This window comes from Diabrotica virgifera, chromosome 7, assembly GCF_917563875.1.
Source record: "Diabrotica virgifera virgifera chromosome 7, PGI_DIABVI_V3a".
NCBI classification, from domain to species: domain Eukaryota; kingdom Metazoa; phylum Arthropoda; class Insecta; order Coleoptera; family Chrysomelidae; genus Diabrotica; species Diabrotica virgifera.
Window position 1 is genome coordinate 205,237,237 of NC_065449.1, and position 25,473 is coordinate 205,262,709.

The following is a 25,473-nucleotide window of genomic DNA, read 5'->3' on the forward strand; positions in this document are numbered from 1 at the left end:
AGTATTACGTAACGCAGGTTGTGGGGGGGGGGGGGTTAAAAAATCTTCAAAAATTGCGTTACGTAATACGTGAACGCCCCATTAAGGTGCTTTACGTAGGGGGGGAGGAGGGTCAAAAATCCTCAAAAACCGCGTTACGTAATACTTGAACGCTCCCAAGGGGGTCAAAATATAGTGAATAAACCTGTACGTTCATTGGGGCCAACCGACCGGCTCTGTCCCGTCATACAGCTGACCGAATATAATACCTTTTATTTATATTCAATTTAGAATGTGGGTACTGATTTTCAGCCTTAGTAAATGGATTTAATTACCTCCGCAGGTAAGCAACTCTGACAAGCTGTGAGTACCACCTGTTCTACGTTTCGTTTGACCGACCGCAGTATGTTTCTCTACACAATTACGGTAATCAACTGTGAAAAGACTAGCTTTAGTAAATTCAGAGAGATTTTTGCCTCTCCGTCTATAGGTAACAAAGGCCAAATACAGATGGGTCTGATTTTTCCTAGGTGCTTTCTTCTTTCCAATATTGACCACCATCATTATTATTTGGATCTGTATGGATTTGTACATGAGATATGTCTAAACTATTACGAGGAATCCAAAATTTGAATATTATACAGGATGTTGTATTTGAAATAAGAAAGTTGGTATTGCCCACTGTTACATGACAAATTGTTTTTGCAAAAAATGTCAGCGTTTTTTTTAACACGCTCCTCTTAATTATTGAATTTATTCCATTTCGCTGTTCCACTCTGTATTTTTTAAAGGAAGAATAAGTAATTTTATTTAAAAAAAATTGCTGTTTCAAATGAATTTTATCACACTTGTTTTAAAATACCCTTTAGGTTAATATCTTACTGTAAAATTCTTTAAAAAGTAAAAAAAATATGTTCAGAACAATTATAATCATAAACTCTTATCTGACAGTATAAATAACTTACAAATGTTGAATGAAATATGTAGAATTAAATAAATATATGTAAACGAAGGTAAACTATTCAAAATATTCTATTTATCATGTTGTTTTCAACTACATGTTTAATTGCTGAAATGTTGGGAACACAGCCAAAAAAATATGATTATATATTACATATTTTGAATTAAATAATAAATGATCGATCTTCCGGACTATTTTACACAACTAAAGCATCTAAAGAGGTAGAAAATTATCAGATATGATAGGAACAATGCAAATCTTAAGACTGCTGCCAGCCAATATACAGAATTAATCATTTAGCTCAGTAGCATTAGACTAAAAGCAAACAAAATTTATTGTAATTAGTAACAGGGTGTCACACTGAAAAATGGCAGCTCGATTTGCTTCAGTTTGTTCAGAGATAGTCATAGATGTATGCACTTTCTGATTAGAACCTAACAAGGTTCGAAACAGGTTAAAGGTGCTTATGGTGCTCTCTGAACGAACTGAAATATAAGATGGCTCTTGTTTCATTTTAGAACGATATAATTATTTATTTCTATTAGTTTTACTCCTAACTGTAATTTTACCGCGTTGGACAGGCGAGAATTGAGATGCAACTTTTAGATCTCCCTCGGCCTTCTTTGCTCCAGCATTTGTTGGTTTGCAAATTTTATAAACCACGAAGGTGTTACCAGAAAACCTTCTCCCAATAAAGTTTTTATTTTTAATATTATTTTAATTTTCTTAAAGTAAAACTTTTGCTTGTTTTAATCAGATGTCGCCATGACACCCTTATAACGTTGTTTTGTTGTAATTCGATACTCGCAGCCCAATTTGTTTGTTTGTTCAGAGATAGTCATATACCTATATGCACTTTCTGGTGAGAATCTAACAAGGTTCGAAACCCGTTAAAGGTGCTTATGGCGCTCCTCTGAACGAACTGAAATATAAGACGGCTCTGGTTTCATTTTATAATGAACTAATTATTTATGAAAAATAGTTCTTTATAAAACCATTTCAATGGATTTAATTTTGTTGTGTAGATCATCGTTTACACAACGATTTAATTTGTAACAAAGAAGAAAAATTTGGTTTTTTAGATAACTTGGGGTTATTGCTGTAAGTGGTTATTTAAATAAATAATAATCTTCTCGATAATTGCGTTAAGTTGTGCCAAATTAACTGTTCGTATATTTACTCCCATATATATTTCATTTTTTAAGGCTTTAATTAAATTACCTGCTATTCCTACATAAATGCACATGACATTGTAATGACCTAATAACTTCATACTTCTACAAAGTTAGATAATCATCAACAAATAAACAAATGATAAAATGCAGATATTAATACTGTCTTTGAAGATTTTCCTAGTTTGATATTTGTGGTTTTACTTACAGAGGATATGAAGATAATATTTGTGGTTTAATGTGATATCACAGTATATTATGTATTAAATTATGTATTACTTACTGGTCATCTTTTTCGTAAATGTTAAGTCCAAGCGCATCGACACCTAAGTACAATTCTGTCTGCTTTTTGTTACGTATTTCGAAATAGTTAACTCCGTACATTTCTAGATCTTGAGCTATCTTCAAGTACTCCATCATGGCATCTTCCCTTAACATACCTCTATGTTCCTTCCACCAGGTCATGATGCTATTCTCCCATTCATCTTTTGACATTTTATGTTGATCCATTACCCTAAAAGCATTTGGTATGATTATTAAATAAATCTAAATGTATCTTCTTGCTAAAATGTTTTTCTAAAATGAAATTATTTTTTATTTGGTGGCAAAAAAATAAAATACGCGATAACCTGATATCACGTATTGAACTTCCTTATAATTAAATATCTTTTAATTGCTTCCGTTTGAACCAAAGTGGTAAAGGCCTGATTATGTTTAGAACTACAGTAGTTGGTAAATTGACTTCCAAGTCACCAGTTGGTGAATATCTCTTGTTCTTCACATAAAACGGGAACCAGCTTCTGTAGTGGTCGATTAGGAAGACTCTTTGATTACAGACGTGCCTTCTGACCATGTACTATTAGTGGCCGTCATAAAGATCGCTCTTTCATACAAAAACAAGCCTGAAACTCAACAACAGATCGCATTGGATAAACTTAAACATCCAATGATACAAGTAGAAATAAGTAATGAAATAAACATACAAATTCAAATATTGACAACAAACATTACCGAAGATCTAACACCAACATGGAATATGATTACAAGTGCTGTAACAGACATCATGAAAAACAACTTTGGGTACAAACCAAAGAACAAGAAACAAAAATGGATGACAGAAGAAATACTATTACTAATGGATGAACGACGACGACACAAGAATAACCAAGATGGCAGCAATATGTATGGAAAAACATTAACAGGCAAATAAAAGCAAAGATAAGAATATCAAAAAATGAATGGCTTGAGCAACAATGTACCGATCTAGATTAGAACATTTACAACGACAGAACGACGACCGGAATTTACGTCAACCGTGAAAAAGAGAAAATTCATATATGGGAAAACTATATCCAGGAGCTCTTTCATGACGAAAGACCCATGAGTGAAGTTTATACAGACGACCAGCTGACTGGCCCTTCAATCACTAAAGACGAAATAGAAAAGGTAATATTATATTGAAAAAACAATAAGGCACCTGGACCAGATGAAATCCCTTCAGAAATACTCAAACTACTGGATGAAAGGGGAATTTCAGCACTACATAAAATATTTAATTTTATTTATGAAACTGGTTGCTATCCTCAACAGTGGTTGCTCTCTACATTTATTCCCCTACTCAAAAAAGTCAATGCAAAAAAATGTGAGGATCACAGACTCATTAGCCTGATGAGTCACACTTTAAAAATAACGACGTTCTACACCTTCGGCAAAGAATTAAGGATTTGCATGAAATTTTAGTATGTTATAGTTTACTTCAAATAACTAAGACTTGATTTTTTAAAAATTGTTTTACCGTGCCGTTTAATTACTATTAAGGGTCAAAGTTAAGTTTTAACATGGGCTCTTATGGGAATTCTTAAAAAGTTAATAACTTTTGAGCCAAATTTACGATTTTTAATTATTTGTGCTTAAATTAAAGGTTTTTTTGTAAGGAATAAATGAGGATTGTTTACCGTACCATTATTAAATAAAAGTGAAAATACTGCATTGTTACCAACTTTCGCTTGCATATAAGTTTCCCCCCCTTTCCTCTGAGAGGCATACCCCGCAACGAAGGTGTAGAACGTCGTTAAGAACAAGAGAAGCAATAGTAGCAACACAGGTCCTGGTCCAAAATTGTAACGATCAGAAGAAGGACGTATTCCTGTGCTTTTTAGATCACGAGAAAGCGTTTGATCGTGTCCAACATCAGAAGTTAATGCAGATCCTCAAGAAGCTTGATATAGACCAAAAATACATAAGATGCATTGAAAACTTGTACTGGTATCAGGCAGCACAATTAAAAATAGACAATTCTATATCCAAACCCATACATATAAGAAGGGGTGTTCGGCAGGGATGTGTGCTTTCCCCTATTTTATTTAACATTTATTCGGAAGCCATATTTCAAGAGTCTTTGGAAGATGCAGAGATGGGAATCAAAGTGAATGGAGTATTGATCAACAACATACGATATGCTGATGATGCTGTCTTAATTTGCGACAACATAGCAGATCTCACTATAATCGGAGAATACAGTAAGTGAATGGGATTAGAGATTAATACCAAAAATACCAAATTCATGATCATCTCCATATCACCATAACACTGAATACTAAGTCCATTGAACGAGTGAGCAAATTTAAATACCTGGGAACGTGGCTTTTTGAAGACTGGGAACGTGGCTTTTTGAAGACTGGGCATCGGACAGGGAAGTAAAATGTCGCATTGAGCAAGCTCGACAAGCTTTCGTAAAATTCAGGAAGGTACTGACCTGCTCAGAGTTCGACCTTACACTGAGACTAAGGTTTACTAAATGCTACATGTGGTCGGTGCTGCTATATGGCATAGAGGGCTGGACACTTAAAACGAGGGATATAAACAGATTAGAAGCCTTCGAAATGTGACTTTATCGCCGTATCCTAAAGATACCATGGACGGCGAAAGTCACAAATGTAGATGTCCTTAAAAGAATCAACCAAGAACGAAAACACCAAGAAAAGAAAAACGGCGTATTTGGGTCACATCATGCGAAACGAAAAATACCAGTTCCTTCAACTTATAATCCAGGGTAAAATTGAAGGCAAGAGAGGAATAGGACGCAAGAAAATGTCCTGGCTCCGAAACATAAGGCAATGGACAGGGATTAACGACATACAATCTCTGATACACATTGCAAGAAACAGAGAGTTAATGGAAAATGTGATCACTAACATCCATTAGTGGATTTGCATTTGAAGAAGAAGAAGAGTCGAGTCGAAGCAAGGTGTAAATCCGGCTTGAAATGAATAATAAATGGAGATAAATGTTTTATTTTATAACACAAACACTGTACAATAATAACGATTACGAATTTTAATAATACACAATTTTGCTATGTCTTAGCGAACTGTGAGTAAACTAGGACAGCGTTCTGAGTGTCAAGCTTAATCGTGATAGTGAGAAAATTGAAAATAATTTGCGTAATAAACGTGAGATTGTCCAAATTATGGACATACGAGAGTAACGAGAGAAATATGAATTGAGACGGGATTACATTGTGCGTCTCCGCGATTGGTTGGTAACTAACCAAACTGACTAATTGAGCAGCATAAGAAATCGGCTTCTTTAGACTTTTACAATGGGGGGAAATCAATAATTAACTTTTGTGCGTATCTAATTTAAATTTTAGAGTAAATAAATGTAAAAATGCAATAGCGAACTGAACTTGAGCTTCTTACCCCAGCTGTGTTAATCCACATATGGTGAATTTAGGCTACAAATTGTTTTTATGAAGGCTGAAAACGGGGAGAAAGAAAAAATAACTCAGGATCGAGATTATGAATTTGTTTTCAGAGCTTAAAGATTTCAAAGTCAAAAGGTTTGCGACAGTCAACGGACAAACGGTCAACTCCAATGGATTAGTAATTTAATGACTTTTCTCATATTCGAGTTAATTGGAAGCTGTAAGGGGACAGATGACTAGAAATGTGTGTCAATTTAAGTAGTCAAAGATGCGATATTAAGAACGTATAAATAAGGAATATTCTTATCAAAATGTTACAAAGTTATAGCGATAACCTGATATCGCTTATTGAACTTCCTTATAATTAAATATCTTTTAATTGTTTCCGTTTGAACCATTAAAGGCGTGGGTAGGATCTCAAATGGTCATCCTTTCCATTTATGATCTTTGTTAAAAAGATATTAGTTTGTAGTATTTTTTATATAGTTTGGTATAACTAGACACAAACCCAGAGATCCAAAGTGAAAGTTATCCTTCAACACCAAATTGTTCTATATGATCGACATATTGTTCAATCAAAAGTTACACCATTTTGAGTCAGGTTTGGAGGGGGGGGGGAGGCGGAGGGGAGAAGTCGGCAAATTAGTAGTTTTTTACGTTTTTCGTCAATATTTCTAAAACTGTGTGGTTTAGCGTGTTGTATTCAAAATAAAAAATGTTCTACATTATATTTTAAACAAAAAAGGTCCTAAGCATAATCCTCCTAAGACTAACTAAGAAACATCGAAACGAGACATTCAGCAGAAAACACAATAGTGCCGAAATGTGGTACAAACGCTGAACTCATTACTTTGGTCTCCTAAAATTAGTTTACCCACAAAAATGACAATATCTACAAGTCGGTTGTAGAACCAATTTTAATGTAAGTATCTGAATGTTAGCAAATGACGATGAAAGAACAGAAAAAACTAAGTGGTAGAAATGGACTATCCAAGCAGAGCGTGTCGGATATCCAGACTTGATCACATCCCAAGTGAATAAATAAGAAGAAGAACAGATAGGATTTACAATACTGTAGATACAATTGAATACAAAAAAAATTTATGGTACGGGGAAGTAATGCAAATGAAAGACAACTGATGCCCAAAACCAGCACTATGTCCCATGGAATAGAAGACGGAGAGGAACAAGAGCATTGGAATGGAGAGAAGGAACCAGAGGAACAATGAGAGATAGCGCAATAAAAGAGAGACTAAGGGAGAGAAGAGACTACGCCGAACAAATAGTTGGAGGATATCAGTGCGGTTTCCGTCCTAATAAATCAACAACGGACCAGATATTTACAGTGAGGCAGATCCTTGAAAAAACCCTAGAGTTCGGTGTCGACACCCACCACATATTCGTTGACTTCAAAGCCGCATACGACTCCGTTAATAGAAATAAACTTCTACTTGCTATGGTAGAATTTCGAATACCGTTTCATCTTGTCCAATTAACTGAACTTACACTCACAGGTGCAGAAAGCATGGTAAAAATCCAAAACGATCTCTCAAGACCCTTCCATTGCAAAAATGGACTAAGACAGGGTGATGAACTATAGTGTCTCTTATTTAACCTGGCATTAGAAAAAATAATTCGAGAGTCCCAGATTACTACGAATGGTACTATCTTTAACAAATCAGTACAAATTGTCGGGTACGCAGATGACATAGACATCATAGGTAGGTCCACAGAATCTCTGACTGAAGCATCTCGGTCGTTAAGAGCATCTGCACAGAGAATGGGCTAAATATAAATGTTCAAAAGACCAAATATATGTGTTGCACTAGGTCAAGCAACCCGATACCTACAAGCATAATAATTGATGACCTAGAACTGGAAGGTGTCAACACCTTCATATACTTAGGCTCGCTGCTAACTAAAGATAGCAAGTGTTACTATGGCTTAAGAAGACAGATGACCTAAAAAAACGCCTAGAAAAATTAAACTGACTGTATACAAAACACTAGTAAGACCAGTGCTAACATATGGTTCAGAAACTTGGTCACTTACACAGAATGACCAAGAACTGCTCAAACGTTTCGAGCGAAAAATACTAAGACGAATATATGGAGGCATAAAAGAACAAGGTTTGTGGCGCAAGGGGCGAATGCAGGATTGTTCTGAAGAAGGCTTTGGCTCATTAAGAGCTGTAACCCCACTGATGATGATGATGAAGGGAGAGAAGACAGATGCTGAACATTAAAATAACAGACAGGGAAAGAAACGAATGGATCCGTAACAAAACAAAAGTGAGAGATCTCTCAACCCAAGTAGCAAAGCTTAAATAGAAGTTCGTCGGATATTCGGACATACCCAAAGGCAGAAGGGTGAAACATGAACTAAGATGATTGTACATTGGAGACTGTGGAATCACAAACGAAAAAGGGAAAGGCCACAAATGGATAGTCAGATGACCTGAAGAAACACGCCAGGTCAAAATGCCAAGATAAAGAGGCATGGAAGAAGGAACGGGAGACCTAGGTCCAAAGATGGATGTTTAGGGCTGATTAGATAGAAGGGAGAGATTTTGCTATACGCCGCTTTTTATTTCTATCGAATAATCCCACTGTTTATTGACATTGTTGCGAAGATATCTATGTACGTTTTAACCAATTTTTTTTCTTCTTGTCTTTCAAAAAAATTGCTATCATAGTTAGGTTTCTCACGGGAAAATTTCTAAATAAGTAGATAAATATTTTCGAATTCGGATCTCTAGTTCGTCTTACTAGTGACTTATACTCTAGTGTCTTAATATAAATTGTTCTTACCTTTGAGGTAACAACCTATCGTTGGCTAGGAATCCTGGCGTGTGAGTTGATTTATCATAATCTCCATGCCTGGCTTGTACGGCGTACGAAGCCAGAAGGACGGAAGTTTCGGGCGGGCAGTAGATTTCATCGGAGAGAATGGAGTTCTTCACTTGCAAGTAGAATAAGCGTAAAGTGATATCTTGGATGAGTTCTTCGGCGACGTCTTCGGGGTAGAATTTGGCACGGAATTTGAACTGGAATGGGTTTTCTTTTTTCAAATCTTGACTCAGCACCTATAAGAAAAAAGAATACTAATTATACCACAAATAATTTTAAAAAAGTAGTAGTTACTCATCAAGTATACAGATATGAACCCGAAGGACTCTTGCAGGGAGTTCTTAGTTGTGAAAAATCCGCCATATTTATAAAAATTTATAATAAGTATACGCTTGTTCAATTGAAAAGTATCTTTGGTCAGGTTAGCTTTGGAAACAGTTGCAATCACTCAACTGACCGTCCAAAAATAATTAGCGTCCAATTCAATTCTCGTGTGCTGAAGGCTTGCAACCATTGCAAATTTATATGCGACTGCAAGTTGTTTATGAAAACGCATGGTTTGCGTATCCAACTGTCAAGGAATGGATGTCTAAAACAACGAGTGGAAGACAGAAGATGAATGATAAGCAGCGACCAGGTGCATTGAGTAATGCATCAACAGCCAGGAATGTGGCATATGTGAAAGACTTGATCAGACAAAATCGTCGATATCAATCATAGCTATTTCAAAACATATTGGTGTCCGTATAGGATCTGCCCATAGTATCATGCACAAACTGGGTTAAGGCAAAGTTTCCACACAATAGGTTCTTCGCCTTTTTTCAGATGACCAAAAGCTTGCGTATGGGTTTATCTTTGCAACATGTCACGGAATACAGACAATACGGTAATTACTTTCTTCTTACACCGAAAGAAGGGAACGATTGGTTTTCATTATCATTTTCATTTTCTTTTGTCTACGAACTATGAATGTTGGTTTCTTCTCTTAAGGGGGGGGGGGTTATGGTTTGAAATCAACAAATCAAGCACATTTTTGTGAATTTTTTTCGAAACTATGGTAGAATTATTTTATTTTTAAATTAAACAAGCATATTAGGTAATATTCAAAGAATGTTTAAAAAAAATTCAATCCAAAATATTGAAAAATTTGCCATTGGTAATAAATTTTGACAGGCAGCTCAAGAAAAAATGGATTTTGCGGTGGACATCAGAACTTGTCACTGGATCATACGAAACAAAAAATTCAAAAAGATTTAATTAGCTTATGCGTTTCAACTTCGAGTTTTTTTATTTTGAATGATTTTTGAATTTCTTGTATGACTCAGAAGTCAAAAATCGAAATTTTTGGTAAAAATTTTGTGAAAATCAGATTTATTATTGTTGAACAAAAAATAAGCACAAAACGAAAAATATCTCGAAGTTGTTACCTCATGAAATGTCTAAAGAAAATCTGTGCAAAATTTCAGGTAGAAAGTAGTTTTTCAGTTACAATGTCCACCGCATTTGAAAAAGCAGTTTTGAGAAAAATGCCTTTAAAGTTTTGACAACTGCATCTTCATCTCATTATTTGTCTGCCAAATCGTAAATTGATGTACATTGGAATATGTTTTTTGAATCGCGGGGTAATCTACAAAAGAGAAGGCGAATAGTTGTTTAACGTTTCTCACTACGCTCAAGCGTACCTGTGCGAAGTCGCGCCAAAGCGAGCCGAAGGTAGAGATATTCAACACGCTGTATCTCTGGTAATTTTACTCCGATCAATCTGAAATTTTCAGAGAGCATTCTTGAAAGTATGCACTTTTATTTGAAATAATAAAAAATTAAATATTTCAACCCCCCTTAACCAGCCCACAGATTGCGTTATTGTTCCGACAGTTTTGTTAGCCGAGCAAGTCTATTCGAACAAAAATGACGCAAAACGAAAGTGTGTGGGTTGAAAACTGTCGTTCTTGCTTGCTTGCAAACATGATGCAATAATCATTTTTGTTCGAACAGACTTGCTCGTCGAACAAAACTGTCGAGCAAGAACGCAATTTATGGGCCGGTTGAAGCGCTGCCATGTGTACGGACTGTAACATAGCTGGCGGATTTTGTTTTTTGCATAAAACCCGTGATGTGGGAACGTTCTTTAATCAATTCGTCTATATTTATATTCCCCTTATAGGCCTTGGGCCCGCATATACAATTATTATTTATGACCACACCGTTGAAACTTTTTGTACTTGTTATTTGGGTGGAGTCGGACAAATTTTGAGCTTGGCGCATTATGGTAGTGGGGCGTTTGTCTGTCAAGCGGTGACGAAGTTGTCAATTTTATGCAAGAAAAAAATTTATTACCACATTGGTCATTCTATTTTAATCAATGAATTTTATCATATAAACAACGAAAACAATTTTGTCGGACAAAAATATTGGGGCATATGACGCGTCGGACACGCTAAATATGTCAAATTTATGAAAATAATAAATTTATTACCACATCGGTAATTTTAACGGTATCTATCATAAAACCTTTTTACAATAATGTGGTAACCTTGTCGGACAATTTTCACGGGGCATATGCGCAGTCGGACGCACCGAAGATGTCAATTTCCTGAAAATTTTTTATTTATTACCACAGATGTCATTTTTATTTTGTAGTGTTCTTTTACATGTGTAATGCATATTGGATCACTTGTCGGACAAAAATAATGGGGCGTTTTGGTACAATTAAAAGAAGAAGTAATTTTTATGCATACAGGGTGTTTGGTAAAGAATGGGCCATAGCTTAACATCAGGTTCCTGAGGTTAAAATAGGCCGATTTAAGCTAACTTACCTTAGTACAAAGTTTATAATAGCCGAGATACAGGGTGTCAAAGTTAAACTTTTTTTTTATTTATTATTTAATATTTCCTGATAGGTATGAGATAACAACATGAAATTTTATATTTGGGGGTTTCTTGGGTCTAGAAATCTAAATTCCTTACCAAAAATTATGCATTGTCCAGAGGGCGCCACGTATGCCTTTCAGCACTCATTTATTACGTTCAATTTTTTTTATCCCTCACTCTGTATAATTTTGACATTAAAATTTTTATTTTCCTATTAGTTTTACTTAATAAAGGTATACTTCTTTCATCTTCCTAAACTCAACCGTTTTCGAGATAAACGCATTTTAAATATGCGATACACCATCATTTTTAGCATAATATCATTGAAGTTACACCCGAAAAATAACTTAAAATTTATGAAAATAATAAATTTATTACCACATGGATAATTTTAACGGTATCTACCATAAAACCTTTTTACAATAATGTGGTAACCTTGTCGGACAATTTTCACGGGGCATATGCGCAGTCGGACCCGCCGAAAATGTCAATCTCCTGAAATTTTTTTATTTATTACCACAGATGTTATTTTTATTTTGTACTGTTTTTTTACATGTGTAATGCATATTGGATCACTTGTCGGACAAAAATAATGGGGCGTTTTGGTACAATTTAAAAAAAATTAATTTTTATACATTTTTGGCTTCATATTAAATTACGTATTTTTCGGCTCATATTACCCGTATGCGCGCCAATGGTGAATATTAAATTCTTAACTGTAGTTAAAAATGTGCAATAACTACCTCTTAAAACCCACCAAATTTCATTTGCATATCTCAACTGGTTTTAAAGCAATAAATAAATCGTCAGTTTGTCAGAAAAACTTCAACACCCCCTATCTCGGAAACGATGCATTTGTGGACATACGTTTTTCTCGTAAAGCAAACTGACTTTATTTTGTCATGCACAATTACTCCTTAAAGTTTGCCATTTAAAAACACACTTTGTCTATGAAAAACATGGCTAGTTATTAAAGTCCTTAACTTTTTTATTATCCAACATAAACGAATGAATGAAAAAACTGAATGTTGAGAAGGAATGAGGCTATAGTTAGGTTTTAATTTTAGTATTTTATAGATGCTAGAATATTCCACGGGGTGATGCGAACTTTGAGAAAAAACATTTTTCCCTTTTTAAATAGAAATTGAATAAAATTTCTGAGATCGGTAACTTTTGAATGGTATATACAATTTTCAAAATTACAATGGGATAAGACAGGGAGATTCCCTGAGTCCTCTGTTGTTCAACCTGATCATGGACGAAATAATAAAAAAAGTAAGAACAAAAAAAGAATACCAAATGGGAGAAAAACCACTTAAAATAATCTGCTGTGCAGACGACGCAATACTAATCTCTCAAAGTGAAGATGATTTACAACGTTTGCTGCACGAATTTAATATAACCGCTAGAAAATTTAACATGTAAATTTACCTAAAAAAGACTAAATGCATGGTTATATCAGCAGATCTAATAAGGTGTAAATTAGAGCTGGAGGGTCAAATAATAGAACAAGTCATGGAGTTTAAATATCTAGGCATCACACTATGCAGCTACGGAAAGCTCGAAACAAAAGTGGAAGATCAGGTGAATAAAGCAAACAGAGCCGCAGGTTGCCTGAATGAAACAATATAGAGAAATAAAAACATCAGAAAAGAAGTGAAAGGCAGAATTTACAAAAGAGTCATCAGACCAATAATGACATACGCGGCAGAAACACAACCTGATACAGAAAGGACAAAAAGAATGCTATAGAAACAGCAGAGATGAAAACATTGCGAAAAATCGATGGTAAGACGCTGTGGGATAGAGCTAGAAGTGCAGATATATGAAGGAGATGCAAGGTGGACAACATTAATAACTGGGTGAAACAGAGGTGTAACCAGGATGATCCTAAGGGGGAGTTACGTCTACTTGAAGGTCTCTGGGGGTATGGAATAATAATTGTGTTAAGCGTATAGAGCTCAAAGTACATCCAAAAGGGGGGTTATAACCCCCAAAACCACCCCCTGGTTACGCCTATGGGGTGAAAAGCAGAAGAGTAGAATGGAACGACCACATAAGCCGAATGACAACAAATAGAGTAGTAAGGAGGGTCACAGAAGGTTCCCCAATAGGAAGACGATCAGTGGGAAGACCACGAAAAAGGTGGAATGACAACTTACTGGAGGCACATTGAAAAACAGACAGAGTAATGTCTATATAAAAGGAAGAAGAAGAAGAAGAGAAGAATTTTCAAAATTAAACATGCTTTGGAAAGGTATAAACATGCTTTGGAAAGGTAATGTTCAGTACTAAAGGAAGCTGTAAAGTCGGACTTAAATTTTCTAAATTTTTGGGAGTTTTGGGGACGAGAACGAAAAACAGACTCTAAATGGGACGTAAAATCCAGACCCTTGGACCAAAATGGATGGTTGACATATATCTCTTTTCCTATATTTTAAGATTAGATTTGGCCCAATTTTTTCAATTCAGTCACATTTAGAAAATCGAAAATTTCTTGTATAATATAGTGTCACATGTACGGGAACAGCCGTTCTCTGGGATATAAAAAAATAATAAGCATCAAGGAGACCAAAGCGAACTATAAACAATTTTTCTCGGTTAGTTCTACATAGATCAAACTGAAAATTTGTAGAAATACACCTTATAATATTTATAAGGACGTAACGTAGAGAACATTCCTTCTTCTTCTTCTTTCTCATAATCCTTAGTGCCCTTCAGGGCGTCGGATGTCGGGTTCCGCCTTGTAGAGAACATTCTAAAATTTTAAAAAAAATTTCCGAAATTTTCCCTCTTGTCGAAAAATCTTTTTGGAAAATTTTGTGTACAATTCTTTGTCATGCCCTTTTAAGTGTAGTACTTAGCGTGTGTACCAATTTTTAGCTAAATCGATTCAAAAGTAACCGAGAAACACTGTTTTAAATTTTTTTTTGATAATACCTCTTCGTCGATAGCCTAAAAGAATTAAGATTTCTGTTATTTTGCCCCAACATTTTTGTCAGACAATTATATTTTTTGTTTAAGAATATAATTACTTGTAACCTACTACTTTTGTCGGAAAAATGGTTGTAAAGATAAGGGATGCACGAACCCAGCATAATTTGAAAGTATACTTTACTAATAAAAATAAATTTTTTGTCCGACTGTCGAGTTGCCCCAATATTTTTGTCCGACACTTCGATTTTTTGATTAAGAATATAATTACTTATAACCTACTAATGTTGTCGGAAAAATGGTTTTAAAGGTAAGGGTTGCACGAACCCAGTAAGGTTCAAAAGACAGTTTATTAATAAAAATTAAATTTTTTGTCCTACTTTGGATTTGACCCAATATTTTTGTCGGACACTTAGATTTTTTGATATGGAATATAACTACTTATAACCTGATACTTGTGTCGGAAATTCTTTTTTATTTCGAGAAAAAAAACTACAGAACGATGTTTGTCGTTGTTCAAGGAGTATGTACACAAATTATCAGATCACAATTTTTCTAAAATTTTCCCTCTTGTCGGAAAATTTTTTAAGAAAATTTTGGGTTCCGATCTACGTCATACCCTTTTAAATGCTTTACTAAGTGTGTGTACCAATTTTCAGCGAAATCGATTCAAAAGTAACCGAGAAACACTGTTTTAAAATTTTTTTTTGATAATACCTCCTCGTCGATAGCCTAAAAGAATTAAGTTTTCTGTTCGTTTGCCCCAACATTTTTGTCAGACAAATATATATTTTGTTTAAGAATATAATTACTTGTAACCTACTACTTTTGTCGGAAAAATGGTTGTAAAGATAAGGGATGCACGAACCCAGCATAATTTGAAAGTATACTTTACTAATAAAAATAAATTTTTTGTCCGACTGTCGAGTTGCCCCAATATTTTTGTCGGACACTTTGATTTTTTGATTAAGAATATAATTACTTATAACCTACTAATGTTGTCGGAAAAATGGTTTTAAAGGTAAGGGTTGCACGAACCCAGAAAGGTTTAAAAGACAGTTTATTAATAAAAATTAAATTTTTTGTCCGACTTTGGATTTGACCCAATATTTTTGTCGGACACTTAGATTTTTTGATTTGGAATATAACTACTTACAACCTGATACTTGTATCGGAAATTTTTTTTTATTTCGAGAAAAAAAAACTACAGAACGATGTTTGTCGTTGTTCAAGGAGTATGTACACAAATTATCAGATCACAATTTTTCTAAAATTTTCCCTCTTGTCCGAAATTTTTTTGGGAAAATTTTGGGTACAGCGCTACGTCATACCCTTTTAAATGTTTTACTTAGTGTGTGTACCAATTTTCAGCTAAATCGATTCAAAAATAACCGAAAAAATCTGTTTTAAAATATTTTTGGATAATACCTCCTCGTCCATAGCCTAAAAGAATTAAGTTTCCTGTTGGTTTGCCCAAACATTTTTGTCAGACAATTACATTTTTTGTTTAAGAGTATAATTACTTGTATCCTACTACTTTTGTCGGAAAAATGGTTGTAAAGATAAGGGATGCACGAACCCAGAATAGTTTAAAAGTATAGTTTATTAATAAAAATTAAATTTTTTGTCCGACTTTGGATGTGCCCCACTATTTATGTCGGGCACTTAGATTTTTTGATTTGAAATATAACTACTTATAACCTGATACATGTGCTGAAAATTTTTTTTTAATTCGAGAAAAAAAATACAGAACGATGTTTGTCGTTGTTCAAGGAGTATGTACACAAATTATCAGATCACAATTTTTCTAAAATTTTCCCTCTTGTCGGAAAATTTTTTAAGAAAATTTTGGGTTCCGATCTGCGTCATACCCTTTTAAATGCTTTACTTAGTGTGTGTACCAATTTTCAGCTAAATCGATTCAAAAGTAACCGAGAAACACTGTTTTAAATTTTTTTTTTTGATAATACCTCCTCGTCGATAGCCTAAAGGAATTAAGTTTTCTGTTCGTTTGCCCCAACATTTTTGTCAGACAATTACATTTTTTGTTTAAGAATATAATTACTTGTAACCTACTACTTTTGTCGGAAAAATGGTTGTAAAAATAAGGGATGCACGAACCCAGCATAATTTGAAAGTATACTTTACTAATAAAAATAAATTTTTTGTCCGACTGTCGAGTTGCCCCAATATTTTTGTCCGACACTTTGATTTTTTGATTAAGAATATAATTACTTATAACCTACTAATGTTGTCGGAAAAATGGTTTTAAAGGTAAGGATTGCACGAACCCAGAAAAGTTTAAAAGACAGTTTATTAAATTAAATTTTTTGTCCGACTTTGGATTTGACCCAATATTTTTGTCGGACACTTAGATTTTTTGATTTGGAATATAACTACTTATAACCTGATACTTGTATCGGAAATTTTTTTTTATTTCGAGAAAAAAACTACAGAACGATGTTTGTCGTTGTTCAAGGAGTATGTACACAAATTATCAGATCACAATTTTTCTAAAATTTTCCCTCTTGTCGGAAAATTTTTTAAGAAAATTTTGGGTTCCGATCTACGTCATACCCTTTTAAATGCTTTACTTAGTGTGTGTACCAATTTTCAGCTAAATCGATTCAAAAGTAACCGAGAAACACTGTTTTAAAATTTTTTTTTGATAATACCTCCTCGTCGATAGCCTAAAAGAATTAAGTTTTCTGTTCGTTTGCCCCAACATTTTTGTCAGACAATTATATTTTTTGTTTAAGAATATAATTATTTGTAACCTTCTACTTTTGTCGGAAAAATGGTTGTAAAGATAAGGGATGCACGAACCCAGCATAATTTGAAAGTATACTTAACTAATAAAAATAAATGTTTTGTCCGACTTTCGAATTGCCCCAATATTTTTGTCCGACACTTTGATTTTTTGATTAAGAATATAATTACTTATAACCTACTAATGTTGTCGGAAAAATGGTTTTAAGGGTAATGGTTGCACGAACCGAGAAAGGTTTAAAAGACAGTTTATTAATAAAAATTAAATTTTTTGTCCGACTTTGGATTTGACCCAATATTTTTGTCGGACACTTAGATTTTTTGATTTGGAATATAACTACTTATAACCTGATACTTGTATCGAAAATTTTTTTTTATTTCGAGAAAAAAAACTACAGAACGATGTTTGTCGTTGTTCAAGGAGTATGTACGCAAATATCAGATCACAATTTTTCTAAAATTTTCCCTCTTGTCCGAAATTTTTTTGGGAAAATTTTGGGTACGGCTCTACGTCATACCCTTTTAAATGTTTTACTTAGTGTGTGTACCAATTTTCAGCTAAATAGATTCAAAAATAACCGAAAAAATCTGTGTTAAAATATTTTTGGATAATACCTCCTCGTCCATAGCCTAAAAGAATTAAGTTTCCTGTTCGTTTGCCCCAACATTTTTGTCAGAAAATTACATTTTTTGTTTAAGAGTATAATTACTTTTATCCTACTGCTCTTGTCGGAAAAACGGTTGTAAAGATAAGGGATGCACGAACCCAGCATAATTTGAAAGTATACTTTACTAATAAAAATAAATTTTTTGTCCGACTGTCGAGTTGCCCCAATATTTTTGTCGGACACTTTGATTTTTTGATTAAGAATATAATTACTTATAACCTACTAATGTTGTCGGAAAAATGGTTTTAAAGGTAAGGGTTGCACGAACCCAGAAAGGTTTAAAAGACAGTTTATTAATAAAAATTAAATTTTTTGTCCGACTTTGGATTTGACCCAATATTTTTGTCGGACACTTAGATTTTTTGATTTGGAATATAACTACTTACAACCTGATACTTGTATCGGAAATTTTTTTTTATTTCGAGAAAAAAAAACTACAGAACGATGTTTGTCGTTGTTCAAGGAGTATGTACACAAATTATCAGATCACAATTTTTCTAAAATTTTCCCTCTTGTCCGAAATTTTTTTGGGAAAATTTTGGGTACAGCGCTACGTCATACCCTTTTAAATGTTTTACTTAGTGTGTGTACCAATTTTCAGCTAAATCGATTCAAAAATAACCGAAAAAATCTGTTTTAAAATATTTTTGGATAATTCCTCCTCGTCCATAGCCTAAAAGAATTAAGTTTCCTGTTCGTTTGCCCCAACATTTTTGTCAGACAATTACATTTTTTGTTTAAGAGTATAATTACTTGTATCCTACTACTTTTGTCGGAAAAATGGTTGTAAAGATAAGGGATGCACGAACCCAGAATAGTTTAAAAGTATAGTTTATTAATAAAAATTAAATTTTTTGTCCGACTTTGGATGTGCCCCACTATTTATGTCGGGCACTTAGATTTTTTGATTTGAAATATAACTACTTATAACCTGATACATGTGCTGAAAAATTTTTTTTAATTCGAGAAAAAAAATACAGAACGATGTTTGTCGTTGTTCAAGGAGTAGGTACACAAATTATCAGATCACAATTTTTCTAAAATTTTCCCTCTTGTCGGAAAATTTTTTAAGAAAATTTTGGGTTCCGATCTGCGTCATATCCTTTTAAATGCTTTACTTAGTGTGTGTACCAATTTTCAGCTAAATCGATTCAAAAGTAACCGAGAAACACTGTTTTAAATTTTTTTTTTGATAATACCTCCTCGTCGATAGCCTAAAGGAATTAAGTTTTCTGTTCGTTTGCCCCAACATTTTTGTCAGACAATTACATTTTTTGTTTAAGAATATAATTACTTGTAACCTACTACTTTTGTCGGAAAAATGGTTGTAAAGATAAGGGATGCACGAACCCAGCATAATTTGAAAGTATACTTTACTAATAAAAATTAAATTTTTTGTCCGACTGTCGAGTTGCCCCAATATTTTTGTCCGACGCTTTGATTTTTTGATTAAGAATATAATTACTTATAACCTACTAATGCTGTCGGAAAAATGGTTGTAAATAAAAAAATTTCAGGAAATTGACATCTTCGGCGCGTCCGACTGCGCATATGCCCCGTGAAAATTGTCCGACAAGGTTACCACATTATTGTAAAAAGGTTTTATGATAGATACCGTTAAAATTATCGATGTGGTAATAAATTTATTATTTTCATAAATTTGACATATTTAGCGTGTCCGACGCGTCATATGCCCCAATATTTTTGTCCGACAAAATTGTTTTCGTTGTTTATATGATAAAATCCATTGATTAAAATAGAATGACCAATGTGGTAATAAATTTTTTTCTTGCATAAAATTGACAACTTCGTCACCGCTTGACAGACAAACGCCCCACTACCATAATGCGCCAAGCTCAAAATTTGTCCGACTCCATCCAAATAACAAGTACAAAAAGTTTCAACGGTGTGGTCATAAATAATAATTGTATATGCGGGCCCAAGGCCTATTATATTTACGTTTCGAAGAATACTAGTTGCATTTATAATCTCATAAATTTATCGATAATACAAACTAATCAGAGAGTGAATTAAAAACGAGAGGTTTTGCGTGCTGAATGAACAGTTATAAGTAATATTTTTTGCTTGGAGTACTTCTAATTACATAGATTATCGAAGCCAACGAAGCGAAAAAAACTTATACACTGCATTGGAAAATAATAAGCTAACGCAATTTAACGATTTACTCAGAAAAAAACGTGATTACGAAATGAAAATTGCAGGGTTATATCATTCAAAACGGATTGATTGAATTAAAAAAAGGAACACATACATAAAAATTTGTACAATTAAATTTTTATCTTCTATTTTGTGTTTTCTTGGCAGTCCTTCTTTTTTCTCTGTTGTACCCTTTCTTCTTCTTCCTCCTGCTTCCTTAATAGGCTCGCGCCAGGCGCGACTGTTACATCTTCGGATGCCTCCTCATCAGATATCCAGGTTGTCACTCCATCTCTTCCTTGGTCTTTCTATTGTCACGGTCCCAGGGCGGCCCTGTCAACACCAGAAGCTTCTGGCGACGAACTGTCTGAGAACCCTTTTAGTTTACTGAATTTGATTTATGTGTTTAAAAGGGGGACCTTTTTAACAGGTACACACCTCGATGTTTCTTTTTGTTCTTCCTTGATCTTGGTAGGCGTCCACTCGTCGTTGACCACTGTTATTCTTAGTATTGCTGCTTCCTTTGACTCTGTCTTGTTGCAATGGGAACACTCTGCTGGGCCTTTGACTCGATCTTGAAATCATATTCTTGAAGTCGTTCAATCCATCTGGCTATCTGACTCTGTGGATTCTTAAACTGCATTAACCATTTAAGGCGGCATGGTCGGTTCGGATTAGAAACTTCCTTCCATTTTCGAATCTTCTGTAAAACTGGATCTTTTCTTCAAAAGTAGATTTTAGGAACGATATCTTGTCGTCAAAATCAGAAGTGACTTTAGAGATGTTAGCAGAGATCTCATTAGTCATCTTGCTTTCAAGGGATGAAATATCACCTGAAACTTTCGAAATCTCACTAGAAACTTTATGTTCTAATGATGTTATATCCGCCGAAACTTGGGAGATTTCACCAGAAACTTTCGAAATTGACGAAATCATAGCAGCATGCTTGTCTTCAAACAAATAGGTTTCCGGATCTTGACCCTCTTCTTGCAGAGCGTTCTTTAGACGTTCGACTAGATCAGCCTTTTTCCCAGTAGCGTCCATGTCTCTCTCTTCTTATTCGTTGCGTAGCTCCTTAACGAGCAGGTCAGTAATTTTCTGGTTATGCTGTGAAGACATGGTCACACACTTTATTTATTACGATTTATTTATTTTTAAAGATTCCACACTGTATTTAAAGCGAGTTTATATTCTGTATTATTATCCCACTTCTGACACCAATGTTACAAAACTGAGTTTACGCGGTTTTACTATTGTTACAAAACTGACTTTACGCGGTTGACTTTACTATTTTATTATTTATGTTTTTATGATCTTTTAGGCACTAATGTTTAATCTTAAATGACTTTATTTATTTTTAACAACTTACATCTAAACAAGAAGTAAAACACAATTTATTATTAAATAAACCAAAGACTTACTTGATATTGTTTTATTTATAAAACGTACAATTAACACTTAATTTAACTACACTAATAAAACACATAACTAAGAATTCTCACGCGTAATTTATAATAACTTATCTAATAGAAGTAATTTATTTATTTACGAAACAAAAACAACTGAACTCTCCCTAATTCAAATGCACCTTTTTATATCGTATTACAATGTTCCAGAATAAGAAATATTATTTCGGAAGAATTCTTACAATACAAACATCCTATTCTAGAATAACAATCGAAGGGTTATTTACACAAACTACATTTTCTAGAACAAAAAGAAACATCGAGGTGTGTACCTGTTAAAAAGGTCCCCCTTTTAAACACATAAATCAAATTCAGTAAACTAAAAGGGTTCTCAGACAGTTCGTCGCCAGAAGCTTCTGGTGTTGACAGGGCCGGCCTGGGACCGTGACACTATACTCCTTCGGCCATTTTTTGATCTGCCTCGTGCTATCTTTACCAGTCTTCCTTCTCCCATTCTGCTTATATGGCTATACTATTCTTTTTTTCTTTTCAGTGTCCATTCATTTACATTCTCTATTTTACAGCTTTGCTTGAGGTCTGCGGTACGTTGTCTATCCCATAATGATTTTCCTGTGATATCTCGGACTATTTTCATTTCACACGTTTCCATCAGTCTTTTTGATCTTGTGGTGTCAGGTTGTGTTTCCGAAGTGTAAGTCATTATTGGCATAACTACTGTCCTATAGATCTAGGCCTTTGTTTCTGTCAGTAGATGTGTGTTGCGCCAGATAGTGTGTTTAAGACATTCTGCTATTCTGTTGGCTTCGTTTATTTGTTGGACAACTTCCGCTTCTGTATTTTAATAACTGTGCATTAGCACTCCCAGGTAGCTGATACTTCTTTCTTGCTGGATTATTTTGCTTCCAGCTTGCACCTATAGAGATTACAATACATTTTGTTTTATTTGGTGATATTATTATGTCGAACTTTCTTCTTGCTGTTATATTAAATTGATATAAAAGTCTCTGAAGGCCATCTTCACTCTCTGCAATAAGTATGGCATCATCTGCATCTACTATAGAGATACTTTCTTGACCCCTTCTGTACCCTATACTCAGGTTTTTGACTTTATGAATGATTTCATCCATGATGAGGTTCAACAGCAGCGGGCTCAATGAGTCTCCTTGACGTATGCCCCTTTCCGCTGATATCGGCTTAAAAAGGGTGATAAAACGCTACCCGAAAACTACAGAGGAACAAACCTGCTTAGTACCGCTCTGAAATTGACCACAAAAGTCATAACCACCAAAATCACCAACGAAATAGATCTAGCAGATGAACAACAAGGCTTTAGATCCGGACGATCCTACGACGCAGTTCTGGTCGTCAGGCAAGTCATGGAAAAATCACTAAAATAAAACGTGCAGGCTTACTGTTGCTTCATAGATCTACAAAAAGGCATTGGACCGTGTAGAGCTGAATGACTGAATGATGTAATTCACCTGTTGTACCCTTTATAAATGATAAAATGGTTTTTGCAATGGGTTTTCAGTCTTTTGTTGGCTTCTTAATTATTCTTCCTTGAGAGTATGAAAGTAGGCGGATCGCATGCTCTTACAAGTATTATTGCTCGAATTGGCATGAAATGCTGGCGAACTTCGATTCCATGCTTACTGGAAGCTATTGGGCGATGTTATGAATAACTTTCTATTCCGAATTCGTCTACAGTTTACCCTTGCAAATGGAAATCTAATGAACTTTCATTAACGCAAGAATAGGACTACTTAATATCAATACAGAATAAGCAAAATTTTGAATCATCTGTCATGATCAACTAAACTTTAAACATTGTAAATGTTGTGTAGTTTCCGTTTAATACAATTAACAAAATAAAAGAGTGTGAGTAACAAAACAAAAATGTATTACATAAATATGTAGATCTACAGGAAGTTTTTTGAACTTTTCGATTCGTCGGCATTACCTACTGGTAACGATTTGTTTAAACAAGTAGCACGCCAACATCTTCACTTATCGTGACTTATCTGTGATTAAACTGCATTCTAAACATTACATTAAACCATCAGTCTACGGTACAGAGGAAAAGTAAACACAGTGAAGCTTGTTTAAACTCCATTTGCAATTTTTACACTTATACTAAGTATAAGCTAATGAACTTTGGAACAGCAAATTCTCTGTAATTATAAAGCCTAATGGACACTGACGCATATCATCAACATAAAAAGGAAAAAATAAGAAATGGTATGTAAATTTCACAGCACAAAGAAATCCACGTGTATAAAGCATACTAGAGAAGTCAAAAGTCGAAACGAGAAATCCATCGTTAACTATATACTAGTTGACAGCATGATAGTAACTAAGATACGAGACGAAATCAAAAAAGAAGGAAAAGCTTAGTACAGAAATGGGAAAGAAAAACCAATTAAAAAAGAGATAAAAATGTATAAAGTAATAAACAAAGAAATGGCAAAAAATTGAGAAATAAGTAAATGAAAAACTTAGCAATTAAAAAACAGAAGGCAACAATGATATAAACATACTATGGAACAAATATAGGGATATACTATTGATTGCAGCTAAGGAAGTATGTAGAACAAGTAAAAAGACTCAACAAAGAAACAGACGACGCGACGTGGTGAATCTAAGGCTACGGCTCCACGGGCAAGAAATTGACGCTACCAGTAGCAGTAAAATGAACTTAAGGTTCCGCGGAACGGAATGGGAATAGCCGAACTGTACCGACTACAGGACTTGTGCGTAGTCGGTTCAGTTCGGCTATTCCCATTCCGTTCCGCGGAACCTTAAGTTCGTTTTACGGCTACTGCTAGCGTCAATTTCTCGCCCGTGGAGCCGTAGCCTAAGAAACAAAAAAGCTAGTAAAAAGAAGAAAAAAGCATAGAAACAATATCTGAAAAATAAAACAAACGAGAATTACAATACCTATAAAATAAAAGAAGAAAGGTAAAAATCTAACAATAAAACACTGAAAACGTTTGTTTTCTATTGTAGTGTAAGTTGTAATAAATTTTGTGGAAGTATAGAAAACAAACGTTTTCAGTGTTTTATTGTTAGATAAAATGAACTTCCATCAAGTAACGGTCGAATCCATCAATTATTTAAAGGTAAAAATATTAATAACATCAGCAAAGAAAGATATGTAATTGGGAAAAATTCGGAGATAAAGGAATGGACAAGTGTCGAGCCAATGATGATGATCGTTCATATTGGTCATAATATTGCCTTGTATTTATTAAATGTTTGTGATTTTTTATTGTTCCTTTTATATTTCATTTCATTATTTTACCTGGAACTTGTCAAGTATTATAGTGTACGTCAGCGTTTCCCAAACTTATTTTTCCGTGGCCCGGTTATTTTTGTGCTTATCCTTGGTGACCCACTAATTTTTTGCATAGTGCATTGTGTGTGTACAAGAAAACATATTTAAATATTTATTACAGTTTTATATATTTTAATAAAGAATCAGCTCAACCACAAATGTAATAAAACAAAATAATAATCAAATATTACAGAGAAGTAGATGTTAATTTTATCCTCAGGTCCGGTTCGACTTCCAAATGGTTCCTATAATATTTTTAAGGAAAAGCAGTGTTAAAAACCCTACCTCACACTTATAGGTCGTAACAAAAGGAATTAGAAATGTTATCGCTTTTTCTGCTAAAACTGGGTACTTGTACCTACTCCTGGCGGGAAAACAGCCAAAAATCTATCAGTGGTATTTTTCTAATATTATGTCTTTGAGTGCTTTATCACACGATAGTTCAATTACTGACTCAACATACGTCCATTGTAAATGGATACCTTATCCACGCTTTGTTGCTGTGGATGGGGGAAAGTATTCCTTCAGATTTGCCTCTTGCAGAACCTCCAGTCCTAGCAGGTGTTTCTTGAAAGCCTCTGAAATCTCATCCGACAATAAATTTAAGATATTATTTTTTTTGTAGTTCCGTTAGCTTTGCAAAAGC

General features: G+C 34.2%; 1 protein-coding gene across 3 annotated transcripts in view; it reads right to left on the reverse strand.

The window, feature by feature from the left end:
* LOC114339667 (moesin/ezrin/radixin homolog 1) overlaps positions 1-25,473 on the reverse strand; it is a 298,913-nt gene that overhangs the window by 45,846 nt on the left and 227,594 nt on the right. For all 3 annotated transcript variants that reach the window (XM_050657231.1, XM_050657230.1, XM_050657229.1), the window contains 2 exons: positions 8,629-8,903; positions 2,396-2,626 (listed from right to left, as the gene is read on the reverse strand). In XM_050657231.1, coding sequence (XP_050513188.1) covers positions 2,396-2,626; positions 8,629-8,903 — 506 coding nt within the window. The remainder of the gene's footprint in view (positions 1-2,395; positions 2,627-8,628; positions 8,904-25,473) is intronic.